The sequence below is a fragment of the Mustela nigripes genome, chromosome 18, assembly GCF_022355385.1.
Source record: "Mustela nigripes isolate SB6536 chromosome 18, MUSNIG.SB6536, whole genome shotgun sequence".
In the NCBI taxonomy this organism is placed as follows: Eukaryota; Metazoa; Chordata; class Mammalia; order Carnivora; family Mustelidae; genus Mustela; species Mustela nigripes.
The window spans coordinates 34549786-34571023 of NC_081574.1; the positions used below are offsets into that span (position 1 = coordinate 34549786).

Here is a 21238-nt window from a genome sequence, read left to right on the forward strand (position 1 = left end):
GATAAACCTGGAAAAGAAAAGAAAGGAGAAAGAAAAAAGAAAAAGCCTGATCCAAGATGAGAGAAAAACAAAAGGAACAAAAATGCAGATGAAGAAATAAACAAAATAACTATGAGTCTGATTCCAAAAAAGAAGAAAGAAGGAAGTTAAAAGAGTAAGGAAAGAAGAAAAGAAAAAAAACTCATCCAAAAAACAAGAGAAAGAAACACACAAACCAACAAATGAGCAAAAAGTTATAACCCTGATCCCCCCCCCAAAAAAAAGAGAAAAAAAGAAAAAATATATAGAAGATAAAATAATAAAAAGACAGAAAAATTTGAAAAAATTAAAAACTAAGGGAAAAAAAAAGAAGCCTATTCCTATTTCCACTAGAAGCTGAGTTTTGGAACATTCTTTAATCAGTATACTTGGTACTTGGGGGGTACCTCTCTTGGTCTTCTGATTGAGAGGCCTACTGGGCTTGTTCACATGTGAACTTGCCCTTACGATGATGCCCCTGCCAAGCACAGGGGTGTGACATTTAGTAGGGGACTCCAGCCTTCACTGGAGCTACTTACTATGTTTCTGTATGAAGTTCAACCATTTTGGTGGGCAGGAGGAGGAAGAGTGAAGGGGGAAGAATATGGCATCACCTCGCCCTCTCGTCCTCAGGGAGGGGAACTTCTGGCTACTGCTCTTCAGGAGGCTGTTTCAGAAAAGCAAATAATCTCCTGTGTCCTGGGCTTTCTTCAGTTCCCTGTCCTTAACCTGTCTGTTCTTGGGCTGTCAGATGCCCCACATCACAGATCTCCTGTATGTTATTTCTGGTCTGTGGCTGGGACTCAAAACTCCCACGTTTTAAAGGTCCTGGCAAGGTGCGGAATCATTCCACACCCCCCTCCTCACCGGGAGAACCTTACGGTGCTCTGTCCTGTCCCAGAAAAGCAGTCACAGTGTGCCCATGGAGGCTGGAGTCTACCGTAACACACAGTGAAATGCTGCAACCAGATTATCATTTTCAGAAGAGTTGGTCCCCTACTCCTGTCTATCCAAGAAAGGCAGTTACACAGAGGGTTGATTCTATTGTGGCAGACAGCAAAAAGCTGCTCTAAGTTCCCCTTCCTGAGGATGAGACGGCGATCCATTGCGTGGCTCCCAGCTGGCCCTTTGTTCTTGGAGAGGAAAAATTCACTCTTCCAAATATGCTCCGGGAAGGGCAGAAATCTCTCGCAGTACGACCCAGAGGATTTCCTCACTTACTGTGTGGTCCCTACCTGCTGCATCTTCTCCCGCTCTCGCCCTCTCCCTGACTTTGCTCTGTGAAAATGGTTCCCTCTCCTGTCAGCCCCGTGGCTTTCCTCTTCCCCAGTTCATGGCTCAGAACCTCACATCTGCCGCATTCTGCCCAACTGTGCAGATTGTTTCCTTAATCCTCAGATCGTTTTTTTTTTTTTTTAAAGATTTTATTTATTTATTTGACAGAGATCACAAGTAGGCAGAGAGGCAGGCAGAGAGAGAGAGGAGGAAGCAGGCTCCCTGCTGAGTAGAGAGCCTGATATGGGGCTTGATCCCAGGACCCTGGGATCATGACCTGAGCTGAAGGCAGAGGCTTTAACCCACTGAGCCACCCAGGCGCCCCAATCCTCAGATTGTTTTGATCAAAATAGTTGAATGTTAATCTAGCTGTGTTTGGAGGAGGAGGCAAACTCAGGGTCACCCTACTACTCTGCCATCTTAACTCCTCCCTCCTCTCTTTCGTCTTGAGGACATTTTTGTTGAATATAGAATTCTAGATTATCTGCTATTTTCTCTCAGCATATTGGTATTATTCTTTTCTTTTGGGGTCTATGTTGCTGTTGATGTTAGCTATCACTAAAATGTTATTTTGTCAAAGTGGATTTATGTATGTCAGCTATTTTCATAGTTTTAAATTTTTTAAAAATTTAAGTTTTTTTATGTTTCTTAAAGTTGTGGAAAGAAAAAAAAAACAAGCATACACGCTGATATACCTGCTGAGGATTTTATTTTTGTTTTTTGAGTTTTAAAGTTTGAGGTTTGATATTTTTCATAAGTTGTGATAAATTCTCCACTATTGTATTTGCATATACTGCTTCTTTACATATCGTGTCTGTGCATAGTATTCCTGCATATTTGCTGTCCTTCTGTGACTCTAGTTAACTCTGTGTAAGACCGCACAAAATCCGGCCTCCTATATTTTCTTGTATATTTTCTAACATTTTGTGTTTCTTTTTGGGTAACTTCTTTTTATATCTTCCAGTTCACTGAGACTATCTTTATCTGTAGTCTGCTGTTAAACCTATACATCAAATTCTTTTTTTTTTTTTAAAGATTTTATTTATTTATTTGATAGAGAGAGATCACAAGTAGGCAGAGAGGCAGGCAGAGAGAGAGAGAGAGAGAGAGAGAGAGAGGAGGAAGCAGGCTCTCACTAAGCAGAGAGCCTGATATGGGGCTTGATCCCAGGACCCTGAGATCATGACCTCCGCTGAAGACAGAGGCTTAACGCTCTGAGCCACCCAGGCACCCCTATACATCGAATTCTTAATTTTGCTTATTATCTTTCATTTGCCAAATTTCTATCTAGTTTTTTCATACATGCTGTATTACTATTAGGGATTTTATTTCCCTATTAAAATTTCTGAGCTTGTCATTTTTCTCCCTGACCAGAGTAAGCAGGATGTTTTTGGTTATTATTTGATAATTCTAGTGTCTGGAGGCTTTATTGGATTGTACCTGTTTTTTTCCCTCCCCCTTATAGTTTCTTTACTTTTCCTTTTTGAGTCGTTTTTGGTATTTTGTGCCTTCATGTTATATTTTGGTAATATGTTGGTCAATGTCTTTGAACAGTTTTTGCTAAGAATAGCTTGAGAAGAATGATTATGCTGTCTTCGGTGGTATTAAATTTTTTTTCAGGGATAAGTTTCCCACCTTCTACTTCATATGCTGTATAGTAAATATTAATTGAATGTTCATTATGAGTTAGGCCTTTTATTAGATGCAGTCGATATATATAGACATTTGACTTGTTTCCTCAGATTGCTCAACCATTTGGAGCCAGTTCTGTTTAAAAAGTGGATAATCTAACTTTGTAATATGATTTCTGATATTTTGAAGGTATTTGGTAGGGGCTGGTAGTATTTTTCTCGTGTAACTGCTCTTAGATTTCTGAAAGTGTGAGGTTTCCTCCTGGGAGGTACCTTTCTGGAGAAATGGCTTTCTTACCCATGGCCCTCAATGCCAACTAGTTCAGGAAAGCCTCAATAATCAGGACACACTATTTTTAAAAAATAATTAATTCATTTAGAACAGGCAAGAGTATGAGTGTGCAGGGGAGGGGCAGAGGGATAGGGAGAGAGAATCTCAGGTAGGCTGGGTGCTGAGTACGGAGCCTGTCATGGGGCTCAATCTCATGATGCTGAGATCATGACCTGAACAGAAACCAAGTATCAGATGCTCAACTGATGAGGTGCTGCAGGGCACTGTTTAAAAAATATCTAAGTAATTGCCATCATTTAGAGCCCTGTGTTAGGACTTCCTACTCCTTGCCTGGAGGATTAGGATGGTAATGGTGGAACTGTGTTCTCATTATTTCCAAATTACTCATAGAAAGAATGTTCTAAATGATAATTGCCCCCCTTTTTTTTTTTTTTGGCTTTATTCTGCTAGATTGTTTCCATTACTGTCATTTACATCTATCTCCTTTTAATGCAGTTTTAGGAAACTTACCTAGGTGTGAGAAAAGAGATGAGGAGATGCTTTAAATTAAGATCCTACCACCCAGAGGTGATACGTAGAGAATCAGAATACTTTAGTTGCTATTCAAACCAAGTATTAGGAGAAAGATCATCTTTATTACTGTAGGTGCCATCCAGGGATAACTAGGGGAAAAATATCTTCATTGTAGTTCCCATAGGCTTACTGAAGAGCAATATGGAAATGTTTGTTACTCTCTCCATCAGGTAAAAAGCACCAGAAATGCTTCTGATATCCTTTTCAGTATATTATGGTCAACTCCATTGTGGGGAAACAGATTTTTTTTTTTTTTAAATGGGTTGCTTTAGGATGAAACATTTTAGACATTGTATTTGTGAGAAAATGTGTCCCATCTACTAACTAGGAAACTTATTTAAAAAATAATCTGTTTTGAAATGGTAGACTTTATGTAGATTTTAAAAAAAGATTTTAAGAGCAGAGTCTGATATGGGGCTTGATCCCAGGACCCTGGGATCATGACCTGAACCGAAGGCACACGCTTGACTGACTGAATCACCCAGGTGGCCCAACAGAAGTGATAGACCTTATGTAGATTAGAATTAGGGACTCAAGTGTAGAAATATACACATGTCTGCACAGTTGTGTAGACATGTGTATATTTGTGGCTATTGGCTGGTTAGTGTATTCTTACAGAAAACATTGAATGTGTACTACATGGCAGACATGTATAGATCATATATAGATCAACAATAGCAAATAAAAAGCAGTCACAAACCTCTGTCTAAATTGAAGTCTCCTACCAAATAAATAAATAAATAAATTGAAGTCTCTTTTGTTAATTGGGTAATTACTAGCTACTGCTACTCTGACAGTGTCACCTGATGTCTGTTAGACCCAAACTCCATTAGCTCTCCTAAAACCAGCTCCGCCCACAGTCTTCTCCACGTCAGTCAATGGTAACTCCTTCCTTCTTGCAGTTCGGTCCCCCAAATATTGGAGTCATCTTTGTCTTCTCTCTTTTTATTAGATTCTTCATCTTAAGGGCTGTTCCTTTAAAACATATAAATAATCCAGACACTCCTCACTGTTTCTACTGCTGTCATGCTGGTACCTCATCAACATTTGAGTGGATTTCTGCAAGAACCCCTTGTATGTACTTTCTCCTTAAAATAGGAACCATGGTGATCCAATTAAAGTACAAGTCGAATCATGTTAAAACTCCTGCTCACCACTTCCCATTGTATCACCACCACCCCCCCCCCAAGTTCCTCATTTCCCTCACAGTAGAATGTCAGAGTCTTACAATGGCCTATTCTCACTGTTGCTGACTGCATCTCTCATTAGTCATTCCTTCCCCGACTCACTTCACTCCAACCGCATTGGCTTCCTTACTGTTCCCTGCGCACACAGGGCAGGATTTTACCGTAGGGCTTTCACACTTGTTGTTCCTTCCTGGTGTGCTGTTCTTTTCCCACACATCCAGTGCGGACTCGTTATCACAGTGGTTGAAGTACCTGTCCTGACTGCTATCGCTTCCTCCTTCCCCCTGCCTGCCTGGGTCACCTGCTTCACCTTCTCACTTTTCTCCATGGCACTTATCACCTTTGTATACTCTCCAGTTTACTTACTATGTGTTTAGTTTGACTCACTCACTAGAATGCTCTGTAGGGGTGAGGATTTTTGTCTGCTTTGTTCATCATTTTATCCCTTGTACAGAAGGAGAGTGCCTTGTGCATAATAACGTTCAAGAAATACTTGAATGAATGATATTGTACAAGAGGACTCTTCCTCACAATATCATTAAAAGGGATTAGTAAGAAAAAGAATACTGAAAACAAGCCTTTTTTGTTATTGTTAATGGACTTGTGGTATATCTTTTCTTTGTATGTGAGTCAAAACACTGCCTTTGCCTATTTATTTATTTGGTTCCAGACAATTGACCTTTCTTTGTCTGCTGGTCAGTTTGTTAAAATCCTTCAAAACCCCACATTCAAGACTTCTTTTTTCAGCTGGTAGTTAATGGTACCAAAATGTCTAGGCAGACCGCTTTCCATTTCCAAGAGCATATAGAGTCTGGACTATTGACTTCTCTAGAAACTTCGGGCCACTTAGCAAAGAGTATAATATGTATATCCAGAACACAATGTGTCACAGAAAGAATCTGTTTCTTAGATTCTCTGGATGTACAAAAGAGCCAACATAGAGAGGGATGCCTCCTTAATAACTATAATGCAACACAGTTTTCTTTTCCACTGCTACTCTTGGCACCACTGCTCAAGCTGATGAAAGAGAGTCTTTCAGGGCACCAAATTCCCCTGATAAAACTTCAATCGGACTTGATTTCTCAAAGATCCTTGGTGTATATGTGGGTGTTTTTCTCTGTAATCTTCAAAAGTGAAAATAGTGGGACTCTCTGAATGTATTTAAGAGTTACTGCGTAAACCCGTAACTAAAAAAACAAATAAACCCCGCCAACAATATGTAGAACAAATCAAAGTTGCATTTGTATACATCTCACATGCATAGCTCATGGTTTGTATAGATCTCACATGGATAGCTCAAGGTGGGCAATTTCTAGAAGCTGTTCTAGCCTTCAGAGTATTAAGCATGGGTCTCAGGAATTACCAGAAGGTTTAAACCTCAGAATCTAGCTGAAACTCTGCGCTGTGCAGTTTCCTTGTTGGTGGCTATCATGAATCCTCACTGGAAAGCCCATTCACATTATTTTCACATGGCTCCCTGTATGTGATAGTGAAGGGAACATAACAATGTTATCCTGTAGAGTGAGAAAAGATTGGGGAAACATATAGCTAGTGTCAAATATTTGAGGAACTTTTATTATAGAATGTAAATAAAACTGAATTTTGGATAGGACTAGATAATTTCTAAGGTCTTCTTATGGTTTTATATATTAATGTAATTGATATGTTTGGAAGATATTTTCATGGGGGTATAATATATTATAACCCCAATAGTGAATATTATGTAGTAACTGAAATAATGTATTATATTTATTCTCATTTCTCTCTATTTTTTGGTAGTTTATTTTCTGCCATTTTAAATATTCACTTATTGGTTGAGGACGTGATTTAAAATCTCAGTGAATAATTGCTATGACATAAGATCTTTTTCTTAATGTTTATTGTAGAGGTTCCAGAAACTTTAGCAGTTGCAGTGCAGAGGACTTTGAGAAGTTAACTTTAAATAAAGGAGGAAACTGCCTTCTTAATATTCCAAAGCCTGATGAAGCCTATAGTGCTCCTTTCTGTGGTAATAAATTGGTGGATCCCGGGGAAGAGTGTGACTGTGGTACTCCAAAGGTCAGTTTAATTTTTGATTTTTGCTTTGTGAAATTACTTCAGGATTTGGAAAAAATGGAATAGCTTGCTTTGGGCAACTGGCATAGGAGTTGGCAAAAGTTAGTGGCAAATGAGGATTGGTATTTTGCTTGTGGGGACATATTCCTGGGATTGGCCATGTCTTCCTTCCCAGACCATAACTAGTGGTGTCATCTGTTTTGATGTCAGGAAAGCACCATGTTTATTCTTCCATTTTTTGCTAACTTCTGCCATTTCGGTTATGGTTATTAGGTCATTTATTTACTTTAAAGAACTAATCAGTTTTTCGGTTCGCTCTTCATTTGTAAGCTTTCACTATTCTGGCATTACCATTGCGAAATACTTTTTTGGTTGGACTCATTTTAATAATAAATTGAAGCTGATCCATTTTCCGGAGTCCTTCAGGAACAAAATTCTTGCTACTTAGATGAGCATTCTCCCTTTATTAACCTTCAGTGTTGTGCCTCCTGATCTCTGTCAGACCTTTATGCACACTTAGCACCATAAGCCCATGCCCATATTTATTATTATTATTCTGTATCTTACATTTTCCTCTCAAAGTGGTCTGTGTAAAAGTCCTTTCCTTCTTGGCCTTCCATTAAATTTTGAAGAAATTTGTTTAGATTTGTTTAAGCTTTACCATATTCTTAATGTTTTCCACAAGTACTTCTTCTGTATCTGACTGTATCTTCATGCTTTAGAAGCAGATGACTTCATGCTCTAGAAAGACAGCATGTATTTTATGATGGACTTATGGCGGGCCTTCATTATACCCTTGCTGTCAGGGACTTCTTTTAAATTTTTGATGTGGTAAAATCCTTACAATAACCCTAAGAGATGGATATTTTTGTATTCTCATATCAGATGAAGAAAGTAAGGCCCTAACAAGGTTATGTTTAATTTCTAAATTAATGTTATAGTGTTTGGGTGACCAGGCTCTTTTCCTTTCTAGGCATTCTCAGATCTTTCTTCTTTAAATACTATATATCTTTTGCTTTCTCCTAACTGTTCACTTCAGTACAAAACTTTCTAAGATGGTCTATATTTGCATTTTGAACTTTCACACTACAGAATTACTCTTTAAAAAAGAATACCACTTCTGTCTCAAATACCACAGATTTTGTTTTGGTGCAAAAGTTTCAAATAGTAAGTACAAGCAAAGTTCCCCTTTCACACCATTAGTTTTTAAACTTCCTTCTGGATTGGTAATCATTCTTAAAAGGATAGTGTGTTTCTTTTTAGACTTTGTGCCTTTTTACACACATGTAAAATGTACATTTGTAAATCATTTGGTTTGTCTTAGGGTTTTTTTTTTTTTTGCATAGCAGACTTAATATATTGTATGCAGAGGTTTTTTTCTTTTTTTGTTTGTTTTCTATTAGTATATCTTGGGGATTTTTCCATGTCAATACCTTATGTAGACACAATCTTTTAATCTGCTGATTAGTATTCCCGTATAAGGATGTACTGGTGTTCCCATATAAGGATATACTATGATTTCTTGAACCATACTCTTATTAATGAACATTTATTGTAAATAGTATTTTTTTTGTTGCAAACAGTACATCCTTGTGCATATCCAATGTCTATATAGGCAGGGATGCAAGTGTTTCTCTAAGTTAATTACATTAGGGTAGAATTAGAGTATATGTTTTTAAATTTTGTTAGAGGCTATGAAATTTCCTACAAAAAGGCTGTGTCAGTTTACACTTTATCAATAGTTTATGGTGGCATTCGGTGCCCCCTACAGTATAGTCTTTCCAGGAAAGAATAATACATGTTTTCTTAAGAAGATTATTATTTCAATTATTAATCTTTTCATATGCTTATAGACTATGTGCTTGTTTTTTTCTATGTATTCTCATTTTATGTCCCTTAACAATTTTTCTCTTGTGTCATTCATTCTTTTAAATAGATTTTTAGGAGCTCACATATTGTGGGCAAAATCTGTTGTTTTGTGTATGTTTTAATATTTCTCCTCTGTCTGTAGCTTAGAATTTAGCTTTTAAAAAATTAGTTAACTTTATCTTTTAGGGAAGTTTTAGGGTCACAGAAAGATTGAGTGGAAAGTACCAAGAGTTCCCATATACCACTGATGAGGGAGCAGGAGGCCGGCTGAGGACAAAGCGAGAGCTGGCGCCTTGCACCCCCCCCTTCCATCCGCTCCCCTCCATAGGTGTAGCATTCCTCAGGCACCCCTGACTGCCATAAAACGATAAATAGTTAACTTGATGAGATCACAATCCTATAAGACAGGAGTCTCCCTTGGTTTGCAAATGTCCTTGAGATTACAACAAAGAAGTTACCTTATCAATAGCCCAATTTCCAAAGACACAGAACTCAGTTCCTCAAGCCTAATGTCACCCTCCCCTCCATAAAAACCGAAGGAGGTGGAGGTAGAAGGAAAAGTAAATAAAGTTAAGTTTCTTCTAAACCTAAATCTCATTAACAAGGATGCTTGATAGCAGGAATGTAACATTCCACCAGGAGACTCCCAATTGTCTTTACTTGATAGCAACTAAGCCTTCAATATCCTGATAGTATTCTTTGCCCCAACAGCCCTTCTGAACACCCCTTTGTCCTCACCTACCCAACTCCTGTGTATATAACCAACCACTCCTAACAACCCGGGGCAGCAGCTCTTCCTGCCCACGGGTCCTGTCCCCGTGCTTTAATAAACCACCATTTTGCACCAAAGATGTCTTAAGAATTCTTTCTTTAGTCATCAGCTCCGAACCTCACCCCACGGAACCTGACTTAGGTTCTGGGACTTCATCACCACCACGCACACCACACACACAATTTCCTGTACCCTCCACGTCCTGCAGCACAGTAACATTTGTAACAGTTGATGACTACTTTGACATGTCATTAACACCTAAAGTTTCCTTTATGGTTCTCTCTTTTCTTCTCCCAATCTGTGTTTTTTAATTATAATTTTTAATTCATTTCCATTTTGTGTTCTATTACTTTTTTTCTAGTTGACATTTTTTTCTTCTGAGTTCCTTTATTTATTGTTCATTTATTTATATTTAAAGTTTTTATTGAAGTTCCAGTTAATATACAGTATAATATTAGTGTCAGGTATACAATATAGTGATTCAGCACTTCCATACAACACCCACTGCTCATCCGGCCAAGCATACTCCTTGGTCCCCATCACTATTTCATCTACCCACCCCCAAGCTCCCTCTTAACCATCAGTTTGTTCTCTATAGTTAAGAGTGTGTTTCTTGGTTTGTCTTAGGATTCACTCTTGACATTTAGGTTTTTGTAAGATGTATTTTATTATATTGAAATTTGAAATTTAAATGAAGGAAATTTATCAGGTTTTTTTCCCTTAAGATTTTCTGAATTTTGTATTTTGGCTTGGCTTATAGTACTCTTTTTTCAAGATTGTCATCATAAGCCCTCCATAATTTTTAGCATTTTTGTAATTGAAAATTTTATATTAGCTCTTTAGTTGAGGGGGCCCACGTGGAATAAGCTAAGGGATTAACTTTTATCCATTAATGATCAGTTGTTATAAAACCATTTAAAATTATGCTTTTATCATAAACAGAATTCCCGTGTATATAATCTGTTTCCTCATTCTTTAATCTTTTATGAAGCCATATGTCTTACACAGTGTTTTTGAAAACAGTTCAGCAGCTTTCTTAAAATATAATTGTATACAGTGTTAAAGAAACCAAAATTGGACTTAGATAATGAAAAGCTTTATTCAGAATAAAGACTATTGTAATAGGGAGAATGCTCTGATCTCAGAAATCTGAAAGCACCTTAAAATCAAATAAGAAAAGGCTTTTCTTTTAAAGGGTCAAGATGAGGGCAAGCCGGTAGGCAGAATCTTTTAAGAGGAAGCTGGGTAAGCAAGGGGAAATGACCAGTGAGGTTTGATACAAAAGTGTTCTGCTGTAGTCAGCCGATTTCCACTAAAAGCCGATAGGGGAGAGGGGGTGGCACATTCCACTTTTTCTGTAAGGACAAGCAAAGCTCAGGGGCCTGTAGGAAAGACAGAAGCTTTACTAAAAGAACTAATAAACTATGTTAGGACAGAGCAAAGAGTAAGAAATATGCAATTGAGAACACTTGGTCAACAATAAACTGCATATATTTAAAGCATACAAGTTGATACATTTTTGACATGTGTATACTTGTGTGAAACCATCATCGTGATCAAGGTAAGAAACACATCATTATTCCAAAAAGTTCTCTGTGACTTTTGGTAATCCTTTCTTTCCATTCATTGCCCGCCACCCTCTTGCTTTTTTTTTTGTTTTTTGTTTTTTTTTAAGATTTTATTTATCCATTTGACAAAGAGAGAGAGAGCACAAGCTGGGGGAGAAGCAAGCTCCCTGCAGAGCAGGGGAGCCTGATATGGGACTTGATCCCAGGACCCCAGGAACATGACCTGAACCGAAGGAAGTTGCCTAACCAACTGCGCCGCCCTGGTGCCCTTTGCATCCCTTTTTGTTCTCCCAGCCTCAGGCAATCACTGATCTCCTTTCTGTCATAGTACGTTAGCTGCATTTCCTAGAGTTTCATGTAAGTTATGTAAGTGAATTTCATGTTGTCCATCTGGCTTCATTCTGTCTGTTATTTTGGGATTCATCCATGTTGCTACCGTGTCAGTAGTTCATTCCTTTTTATTGCTGTTTATCACTGAATAGTACGGATATGGTACAATTGATTTATCTTTCCATCTGTTCATGTACCTTTGGGTTCTTTCCAGTTTTGGGCTCTTAACACATAAAGTTGCTGTATGGGAAGACTCGCATACCAGTCTTCCTATGGACTTATGTTTCCATTTCTCTTGGGGAAATAGCTAGGAGTGAAATGACTGGGTCATTTGTTAGGTGTATAACTTTTCAAGACATTTTCAAAGTGTTTTCCAAAGTGTTTGTACCATTTTACATTCCTGCCGTCAGTGTTTGGAAGTTCGAATTCTTTCACATCCTTGGTAGTCCTTCACATAGTTGTTCAGTTTAGCTGTTCTCTTAAGTGTGAAGTAGTACCTCACGGAAGTTGTAATTTGCAATTCCTTAGGGACTAGTGATGTGGTGCCTGTTTTCAGTGGCTTATTTGCCATTTGTAGATCTTTTTTGATGATGTATCTGTTCACCTCTTCTCCACATTTTGAAAATTGGGTAGTTTTCTTCTTGAGTTTTGAGAGTTCTTCTTATATTCTGGATATAAGTCCGTTACTAGATACGTGATTTGCAGATATTTTCTCCCAGTCTCTAGCTTGTATTTAATTACCTTAACAGTGTTTTTGGAAGACTAGAAGCTTTACATTTTGATGAAAGCCCATTTTACCAATTTATGCTTTTATGGGCTCTGCTTTTTTGGTATTATATTTCAGGAATCTTTGTGTAATCTTGAGTTGCAAAGATTTTTTCCTAGAAGCTTGTAATTTTAGGGTTTACATTTAGGACTGTGATCCATTTCATCTGAATTCTTTTGTATGGTACAAGGCTTAAATTATAATTTATTTATTTATTTATTTATTTGATGCAGCGGGAGGGGTAGGGCATAAGCAGAGGAAGAGACAGAGGGAGGAGAGGCAGACTCCCCGCTGAGCAGAGAGCCTGAAGCGGGGCTCTATCCCAGGGCCCTGAGATTATGACCTGAGCTGAAGGCAGACACTTAACTAACTGAGCCACTCAGGCGCCCGAGGGTTCATTTATTTTTACATTTTTGTTGTCAGATGGTTGTCAACTGATGGGAAGTTGCAAAAACAGTGCAAAGAGCCCCATGTATCTTTACCCAGTTTGCCCCCAAAGTGACATTGTACGTAGCTTTATGCAATATAAAAACCAGAACACTGACATTGATGCATTAATTAGATCACAGACATTATTCAGTTTCACCATTTTTTTTTTAGGGACCCTTTCTTTTATTTTTGAGGTACAATTCACAGAATTGTATTTTAAAACTGTATTTTAAAGTGCACAGTTCACTGGTATTTAGTACATTCACACACAACCACCATCTCTGTCTAGATTCACAATATTTTCACTGCCCCAAAAGGAATCCCCATAACCATTAAGAAGTTACTCCCCATTTCTCCTTCCCCACAGTCCCTGCCAATGACTAATCTGTTTTCTGTCTCCATGGACTTACCTAGTCTGGATGTTTAATATAAATGGAACTCTGCCATATGTGTGACCTTTGTAACTGGCTTCTTTCATTTACTATAATGTTTTTTTTTTTTTTCCTTTTTTTAGTTTTTAACAGTACTTTTTTTCTTTTTATGGTTAAAGGTCTGTGAATCACCAGGTTTACACACTTCAAAGCACTCACCAAAGCACATACCCTCCCCAATGTCCATAATCCCACCCCCTTCTCCCAACCCCCCTCCCCCCAGCACCCCTCAGTTTGTTTTGTGAGATTAAGAGTCACTTATGGTTTGTCTCCCTCCCAGTTCCATCTTGTTTCATTGATTCTTCTTCTACCCACTTAAGCCCTCATGTAGCATCACCATGGGGGTTGAATGGATCAAGAAGATGTGGTATATATACACAATGGAATACTATGCAGCCATCAAAAGAAATGAAATCTTGCCATTTGCGACAACATGGATGGAACTAGAGCGTATCATGCTGAGCGAAATAAGTCAAGCAGAGAAAGATAACTATCATATGATCTACCTGATATGAGGAAGTGGTGATGCAGTTTCACCATTTTTAACTACCATTTTTAACTGCATGCGTAATTTTATTCCACTCATTGATTTATGTAAACACCACCTCAGTTAACACAGAACTATATTGTCATCCCACAAAAAAACTCTCTGCTGTTACCTTTTTGTATTCATACCCACCCCCAACTCCTGCCCTGGCTACCTCTACTGTTTTCTAGCTGTAGTGTTGCCACTTCAGTGTTAGACAAATGGAGTCATAAGATATATTCTCTTTTGAGAATGTGATGCCTTTGAGGTCAGTCTAAGTTGTTGTATGTATTCATATTTCATTCCTTTTTATGAGTATTGTTCCATTGGGTGGATTTTACTGCAGAGAACTTGGAATAATGTTTATGCTGTTATTTCCACCAGCCTGCCTAGAGTTTGTTTAACCTTTGTCTAACCATGTAGAGTTGGTTTTTTTCCTAACATTTTGCTATTAGAAAAGAAAAAAAAAAAACTGCTATGAATTGTATTCCCCTGTTTATCATCAGAGAATTAAAAAAATATATGGTGTTCATGATTAAAGAGATAAAAAGTTTTAGAGATAAATGTAAATTAGATAATAAAGAACCAAATAGAAATTATAGAACTAAGACGTCCAATTTATGAAAGTTTCACTGGCTGGAACTAATAGGAAACTAATACGGCAGAAAAGAGTCAATGTGGGCAAAACTGATCAAAAGAAATACCCCAATCTGAAGAACAAATAGAAGAGTCAAAAAGAAAAATGAACAGAGCATCAGGGACATGTAGGAGATATCAAATAGTCATGTAACTGCTAATGAAATCTCAGGAGACAGCATGAGAGAAAAAAATAAAATAATGGCTTAGAACCCCCCTAATTTAGGGAAAAACATTGGCTTACAATTTCAGAACACCAAGTGAACCCATGCCAGAAACATTACAAAGAAAATTTACTTCAGTGTACTGTAATCAAAGTGCTGAGATGAAGAGAAAATAATGAAAGAAGCCAATAAAAACCAGCGGAACAAAGATATGAATGGCAGCTGATTCCCCCCGCCCCGAAATGCTAAGGGCCAGAAGACAATAGAATAGCATATTTGCAGTTCTCAATAGAAGACACTGTCAACCTAGAATTCTGTCGTAGGACTAATATTCTTCAAAAATGAAAAAAAGCTTATTTCCTTGGGCCCCTCACATCCCTCCTCCTTCTGTCCCTTCTCTTACTCTTTCCCCCTCCTTCTCCCTCAAACAATTCAGACCTGAGCACATTAGCTGGAATGTAGAGGAGGTGTCTCTGTGGGTAGGAGGTTGTGGGATTTGGGGTGTGTGTGTGATGGGGGAGACATGGAGGTTTAAGGTGGGGTGAGAGAAGCCAGGCGAGGTAAAAAGAATGGTCACATAATGTGAAGACACACCCATAAGAGAAGTCAGACCTTGAGCATGAAGAGAGAAAGGTATTGGTGGATGCTTAATTCTGTGTGATGATTAAAGAAACTGTACGACTGAATGTATCCTCCTCCCCCAAATTCATATGTTGAAGCCCTAGCCCCCAGTGTAGCTATATCTACAGATGGGGCCTCTAGGTAAGTAATTAAGGTAAATGCAGTCAGAAGGATGGGCTTCTGATCTGACAGGGTTATTGCTCTTAAGAGAAGAGACCCCAGAGAGCTTGCTTGCTCTCTCTATCAGGCAATCCAAATTGAAGAGGAGCCATCTGAGCACACAGCGAGAAGGCAGCTGTCTGCAAAGCTAGGAAGAATGTCCTTCCCAAAACCCGACTTGGCTGGAACTTTGAGTTTGGACCTCTAGCCTGTAGAACTCTGAGATAATAAATTTCTGTTGTTGAAGCCACCAGTCTATGGTATCTTGTTCTGGCAGTTCCAGAAGACAAAAAGGCATTCTCTGTATGATTTCAGTTCTTTGAAAGATGTTGAACTTTCAGTGGTTGTAGCTGAAGAGTCACTGATAACTTCAGAAAGATAGTAAGTGATTTTCCAGAGAGTAACTGCTATAGCCCAGTTTGAAAGAAGATACTAGATCTGAGATAAGACTTTGATTAATGAAAATTGATGACAATGACTCCTTTCTTTGTTGACAGTTATTTTCTTTTCACAGGAGTGTGAATCCGACCCTTGTTGTGAAGGAAGTACTTGTAAACTTAAATCATCTGCTGAATGTGCATATGGTGACTGTTGTAAAGACTGTTGGGTAAGTGTCATGAAACCACTGTGAAGGCACATACATGAGCTGTGTCTCTCCACTATGTCAGCTTTATCCAATCCTAAAGCAACGTTAAATCACAATTAGAAATCAGGTTCAGGATTCCAAACTCAGTGACAATTCACCATGTGATGAAACTGGGCTTCTTACTCGGCACCCAGGGCAGGAGAGAAGACAAGCCACACAAGGAACAAGATAACAGGAGGGCGCAGGAAGTGAACGAACCAACTCGAAGTCAGTCTGTGGGTGTGTGGTTGAGATAAGGCCTCGATCTGTGGGTCAGCTCTCCACACTCACCGCTTCTGATGTTCAAGCAGTGAAGGATCTTGCTTCTGTTTGGAGATAATGGAGATCATTGGGACAGAGCCTTCAGCGGCAGTTACCATTTTTAGGTGGTCATAGACAAAGACTTTGACAGTTGGCTGCCAAAATCCTTCCCTTTTTAAGGGGATTTAATTAGTTTTGGGTCTCTGCAGACCTCCTCTGGTTCTTGGTGATCAGTTCCGGGGGGTCAGCTGTTGTGGGTCCTGGTGCTATCTCCTAGCTGCAGTACTTGCACTGCTCTTGTCATTGCTTGACACAGGCCCCTGCTTGATGTGGGAGACTCCATTTTGCTCTCTACATTCTACCCCATGATTCCTCTTGGCAAATTCTCTAAGGGCCATGCCAGGAATCAAATATGTGTTAAAGCAGGATGGCAAGAGTAGTTTGGTAACATAGCAAAAGATATGTTTAGGTTACTTAATCAAGTTTTCAATGGAAATCAAACAAAATCAATTAAATTCAAACCATATAAGATAAGGAGCACATCAGATCCAACCAAGATAGATACATTAAAATGAATCAAGCAAACACAAATAAGAACTCCACCTCAGAGTCACATCTAGTTGAATAAAGTCAAACAAAAAGAAGGTAAAAATCAAAAAAATACATATGGATCTTCAGTATAGACTCTTGGTGTATCCAAAAAAGAACAGTGAGGGTATGGAGAATCATAGTCTTTCTGTGATTTTTTTTCTTTTTTAAGAGTAAGAGTGCATATTTAACATTCTAATAGCATATTTAATAAGATATATAACAAAAGTGGTAACTGAAAATAATAGAAGAATTTCCTTAATGGATTCCCAAATGTGTAGAGATAATTCCATCCCATCTTTAGGTATTTTAAAGGTTTTTAGTCAGACCATGAGTCAGAACAAATCACATGTTTGAAGGAGTTTGCTAACAATTCTAGAAAGGAACATTTATTATGTTTTCTATGTCTTTGTTTAATGGAGTTAAGTTAATATTAACCACGCTGAAGCTGCATGAAGGGCCTGTGTAGCATTTTTAAAATGGGTTAGCTTGTTGGTTAAGGGTTTGTGGTCTGCTTTGAGTCCTTCCATGTTTTCATCCAAAAGTTTATCAATTTTGTCAGTTTTAACCCAAGGTATTTCTGTTATTTTAGTATGGTAAGATATTGGAAGATCTCTGTATGAATATTCTGAGATGTAGGTATCCATTTTGGTAGCATTACTTATTATGTTATATTAATAGCATACAATATTTTAATATGTTCATTATTTATGGTGATAGTAGTATCCTTCATTTTAATGTGATTAAAGAATTTAACCTCTGAATAAACATTAGCACAAATTATCCAATTAAAGAGTCCCATGTTAAAAAACAACTTTTCAGTGGGTGCTTTTGTTAAAGGAAGAAGATTAGCATTGATTTCCAATTCATGCCGGGTATAGTACATGTTAAGAGATCATTGAAATACCATTTTTTTGGATAATGAATATCCATCTATCCATAGGGTTATACACGTTTCCAGAGTGCAGTATTACCTTGTATTTGTTGTTGCACAGCATATGAGTCATATGCTAGTAGGCTTCGATCTCCAATAGTCTTAACAATGAAAGTTTACATTGCCCTGTATTGTCACAACCTGATGGTCTCAAGAGGTCTAATTGTAAAAGAGATTCAGTCCAGTTAGAAGAATACATTTTTCCTGTTACTGTAATGTTTCTAATATTATTCCATGCTCTCTCAAGAAGGTTATTGATTCTTTAGCAACTAATTTTTAATTGTTCATTCAAATAAGTATTTCTCAGATTAAGTAAATTTTGTTGCAGGGCCTGAATCTTATGGTCACTATTATACTTAGATTCCAGTTGGTATGCATGATAATCACACATAGTTCTGTGGGCAATAGAATGTAATTCTTTAAATGCTGAGAAAATTTTGGAACCTAAGTTTTCTACTGCATTGTGTAAGGGGTTCACATTTTTTGAGTTCATATAATTCTTGCTTAACTTTGGATTTCTGCTTCCTGAATTGCTGAGATAATTAAGTTAGAGATGATGCCTCGTCCTACCAGGAACTTTAAAGGGTTTCTAAGTCTTATTTTGTCAATGGGTAGGTCAGGCAATGCATGGATGGTCGTTAGCTATATAAATCAGTATAGATGAGTCAATTCTAATTACATACTTACACTTAGGGTGCTGTACTGACCACGTATGTTCTACCCATTGTGCATCTGATGGTTAGATGAATGAAAAGTATTGTTCCATATCTGGATTGTCCTCCCAAATTTTAAGTGTCAAATCTAGATCCTTTTCAGGAGATTCTAGGAGGTCTGGTGTGGTTGAGTCTGGTAATTGTTGTCTTTCTCTCTTCTCTCCTAATGTAAAAAAATCTTATTCTTTTAGTGATATCTTAATTAAGCAGATGGTGTAATTAGCTATTTTTCTACACCGTGGTTGGGTCCTGTTACCAATGTGGCAATTTCTATTATGGCAATAAGTGAAGTATCTGATTAGTTCAGCAAGACAGAGAATCGGGAGAATGTTGATAATTATAAGTAATATTTTGCCCAGAAGTATCATTAGCAGGAAACTAGATCAACACTGGATTTTTGTGTTCTAACTGATGATGTAAGTGTGCGTGTATTAGACTTGTCTTATAATGAAAAGTACAAAGTAATAACCAGGGGCATAAAAATATATATCAGCTTTTTTATTTTAAAGATTTTATTTATTTATTTGACAGAGATCACAAGTAGGCAGAGAGGCAGGTAGAGAGAGAGAAGGGGAAGCAGGCTCCTTGCTGAGCAGAGAGCTCGATGTGGGGCTCGATCCCAGAACCCTGAGATCATGACCTGAGCTGAAGGCAGAGGCTTAACCCACTGAGCCACGCAGATACCCCTAAAGATTTTTTTTTTCTGATCTGTAGTGGAAAACCCTTCTAGTATGTAATTTTTCTTCAGGTATTCTAAGGGATGTCCATAGGAACAAGGTCCTGGATTTTCTTAAGTCGCAACTGTCCTTTAGCCCCTGTAGTCCAAGAAATGTTTCTGTGCTAAGTGTGTCTATTGTTACCTCCCTTTTTTCCGTGTCTGGGGCAGGGTTGTTTAACATCTTATGAGGACCATCTTTTTATAACCTGCCTCTCTGATTTAGCAAAAAGCAAGCTATATCCAGGCCTTGTTAAAAACTTCTTTGTTTCTCTTATCAATCATAATTCTATTTTTAATAATCCATTAAATCTCTCTGTATATCCAGCAGCTATAGGATTGTGGGCTAGATGGTAATTCCATTGTAAGTCCCATAGATCACAGAGCTTTTAAACTAAGGTGGCTGCCAAATGAGTTCCCTAATCACTTTCTACTGTTACTGGTGCTGCAAAGTGAGCTGCCCATGACTCTAGAGCTCTTAGTGTTGCATGAGCTGATGGGCTAGAGGCAACCAGAGCTATCTCTAATCCTGTATATGGGTCTACCATGGTAGTGGTATATATCTGTTGATAGCTGTGATTTCAAGGTCCTGTAAAGTCTATTTGTATTATAAAATTAAATGTGGTAGGCTTGTAGGTATGTATCTATTGATGCGGTGTACCTGTGTTTATATATCACCTGTTTACATGTGATGCATTCTTTTAATGTTCTTTTTATTTCTTGCCAAGTAACTTTTAAGATTTCTTTCAGTGAACCATTTATATAAGGCGTGTGTTCCTATGTATGCTTTCTATGTATTTCCATAATTGTATGTGGAGTTATTAGTATTTCTGTTATTTCCTTATCTATGTGATATTGGTTTCCTGTCTTTTTAAATTTCAGTTGGTATTACTTTGAGTTCCTCCTGTTTTCCATCCCTCTCTCTTTGTACCATTACTGGTGGCAATGTGTGTCTCCATCCTTTCTTATTTCTTTTTAATTTTAATTTTAAACCTTCCTTTGTTTCTTTTGCCTTAATGTCTCTTGTCAATGCATCAGCCTCATATTTTGATACCTCTGTGTTGACTTTTTTATGTGCTGACACACGTGTAACAAATTTTAATTTTCTCTAAAGCTATATATAATTCTTCCCAATATTCTCTTGACCATATGTCTTTGGCATTTATTTTAGAATCATTTCTTGGCCATTTTCCTGACCATAGGGCTACTGCCCATGAGTCAGTAAAAATATATATGGTGCTTTGATTTTCCTTTAATGATTTTCTTACAGCCAGTACTACTGCAATTAATTCTACATGTTGTGCAGATTGAGTCCTACCTTTCTCCCTGAGTATCAAATTGTCCCGGGTCTCTGTGCTACAGCTGTCTGTTGTTCTTCCAGAGACTGTGGAGGCTGATGTCTCTGTAAACTAGGCATTTGATAGACGTTTGGACCAGGGTGGGTCCTGTTTCCCTAGGTTTCGAGTATGGATTTGCCTGCCCTTCCTTGGAGTAAATTCTGGCAAGTCTATTTCCTTCTTATATATTTCCTCCGTGTGGAGTCTTGGTTGTCTCTGGAAAGAGGTCTCTTGAATATACCATTTCCACGTTAGTTTTGAATCAATTTGGATACCTGTCCATTCTTCTGGGCTCAGTTTTATCCAGTGGAGCAAAGGTATATGACTTGACACTGTTATTTTTTGATTTCCCGTTAGAGGTTCTATATTTTTTAAAGCTTTGTATAGCTACCATGTATGTTTTTCAAATATAGAATATTTGTGTTCTGAATATGGGAACTTTGTAGTCCAAAATCCTACTGGTAGAAAATTAGGTTTGTGTTCCTTCTTTGTGCACAGGGACCATGTACCATATTCTCTACTTACCAGTATTTCTTTCTTTCTTTTTTAAGATTTTATTTATTTATTTGACAGAGAGAGATCACAAGCTGGCAGAGAGGCAGGCAGAGAGAGAGAGAGAAGGGGGAAGAGAGTCAGCAGAGAGCCTGATTCGGGGCTCAATCCCAGGACCCTGAGATCATGACCTGAGCCGAAGGCAAAGGCTTAACCCACTGAGCCATCCAGGCGCCCCAGTATTTCTTTTTTAATGGTTCTCCTACTGCTC

The 21238-nt window shown here is 38.0% G+C and overlaps 1 protein-coding gene across 1 annotated transcript in view; it reads left to right on the plus strand.

The window, feature by feature from the left end:
* Positions 1-21238, plus strand: part of ADAM9 (ADAM metallopeptidase domain 9) — a 148159-nt gene that overhangs the window by 64604 nt on the left and 62317 nt on the right. The window contains exons 12-13 of the mRNA XM_059384151.1: positions 6863-7034; positions 15817-15909. Of these exons, the coding sequence (XP_059240134.1) occupies positions 6863-7034; positions 15817-15909 (265 nt within the window). The remainder of the gene's footprint in view (positions 1-6862; positions 7035-15816; positions 15910-21238) is intronic.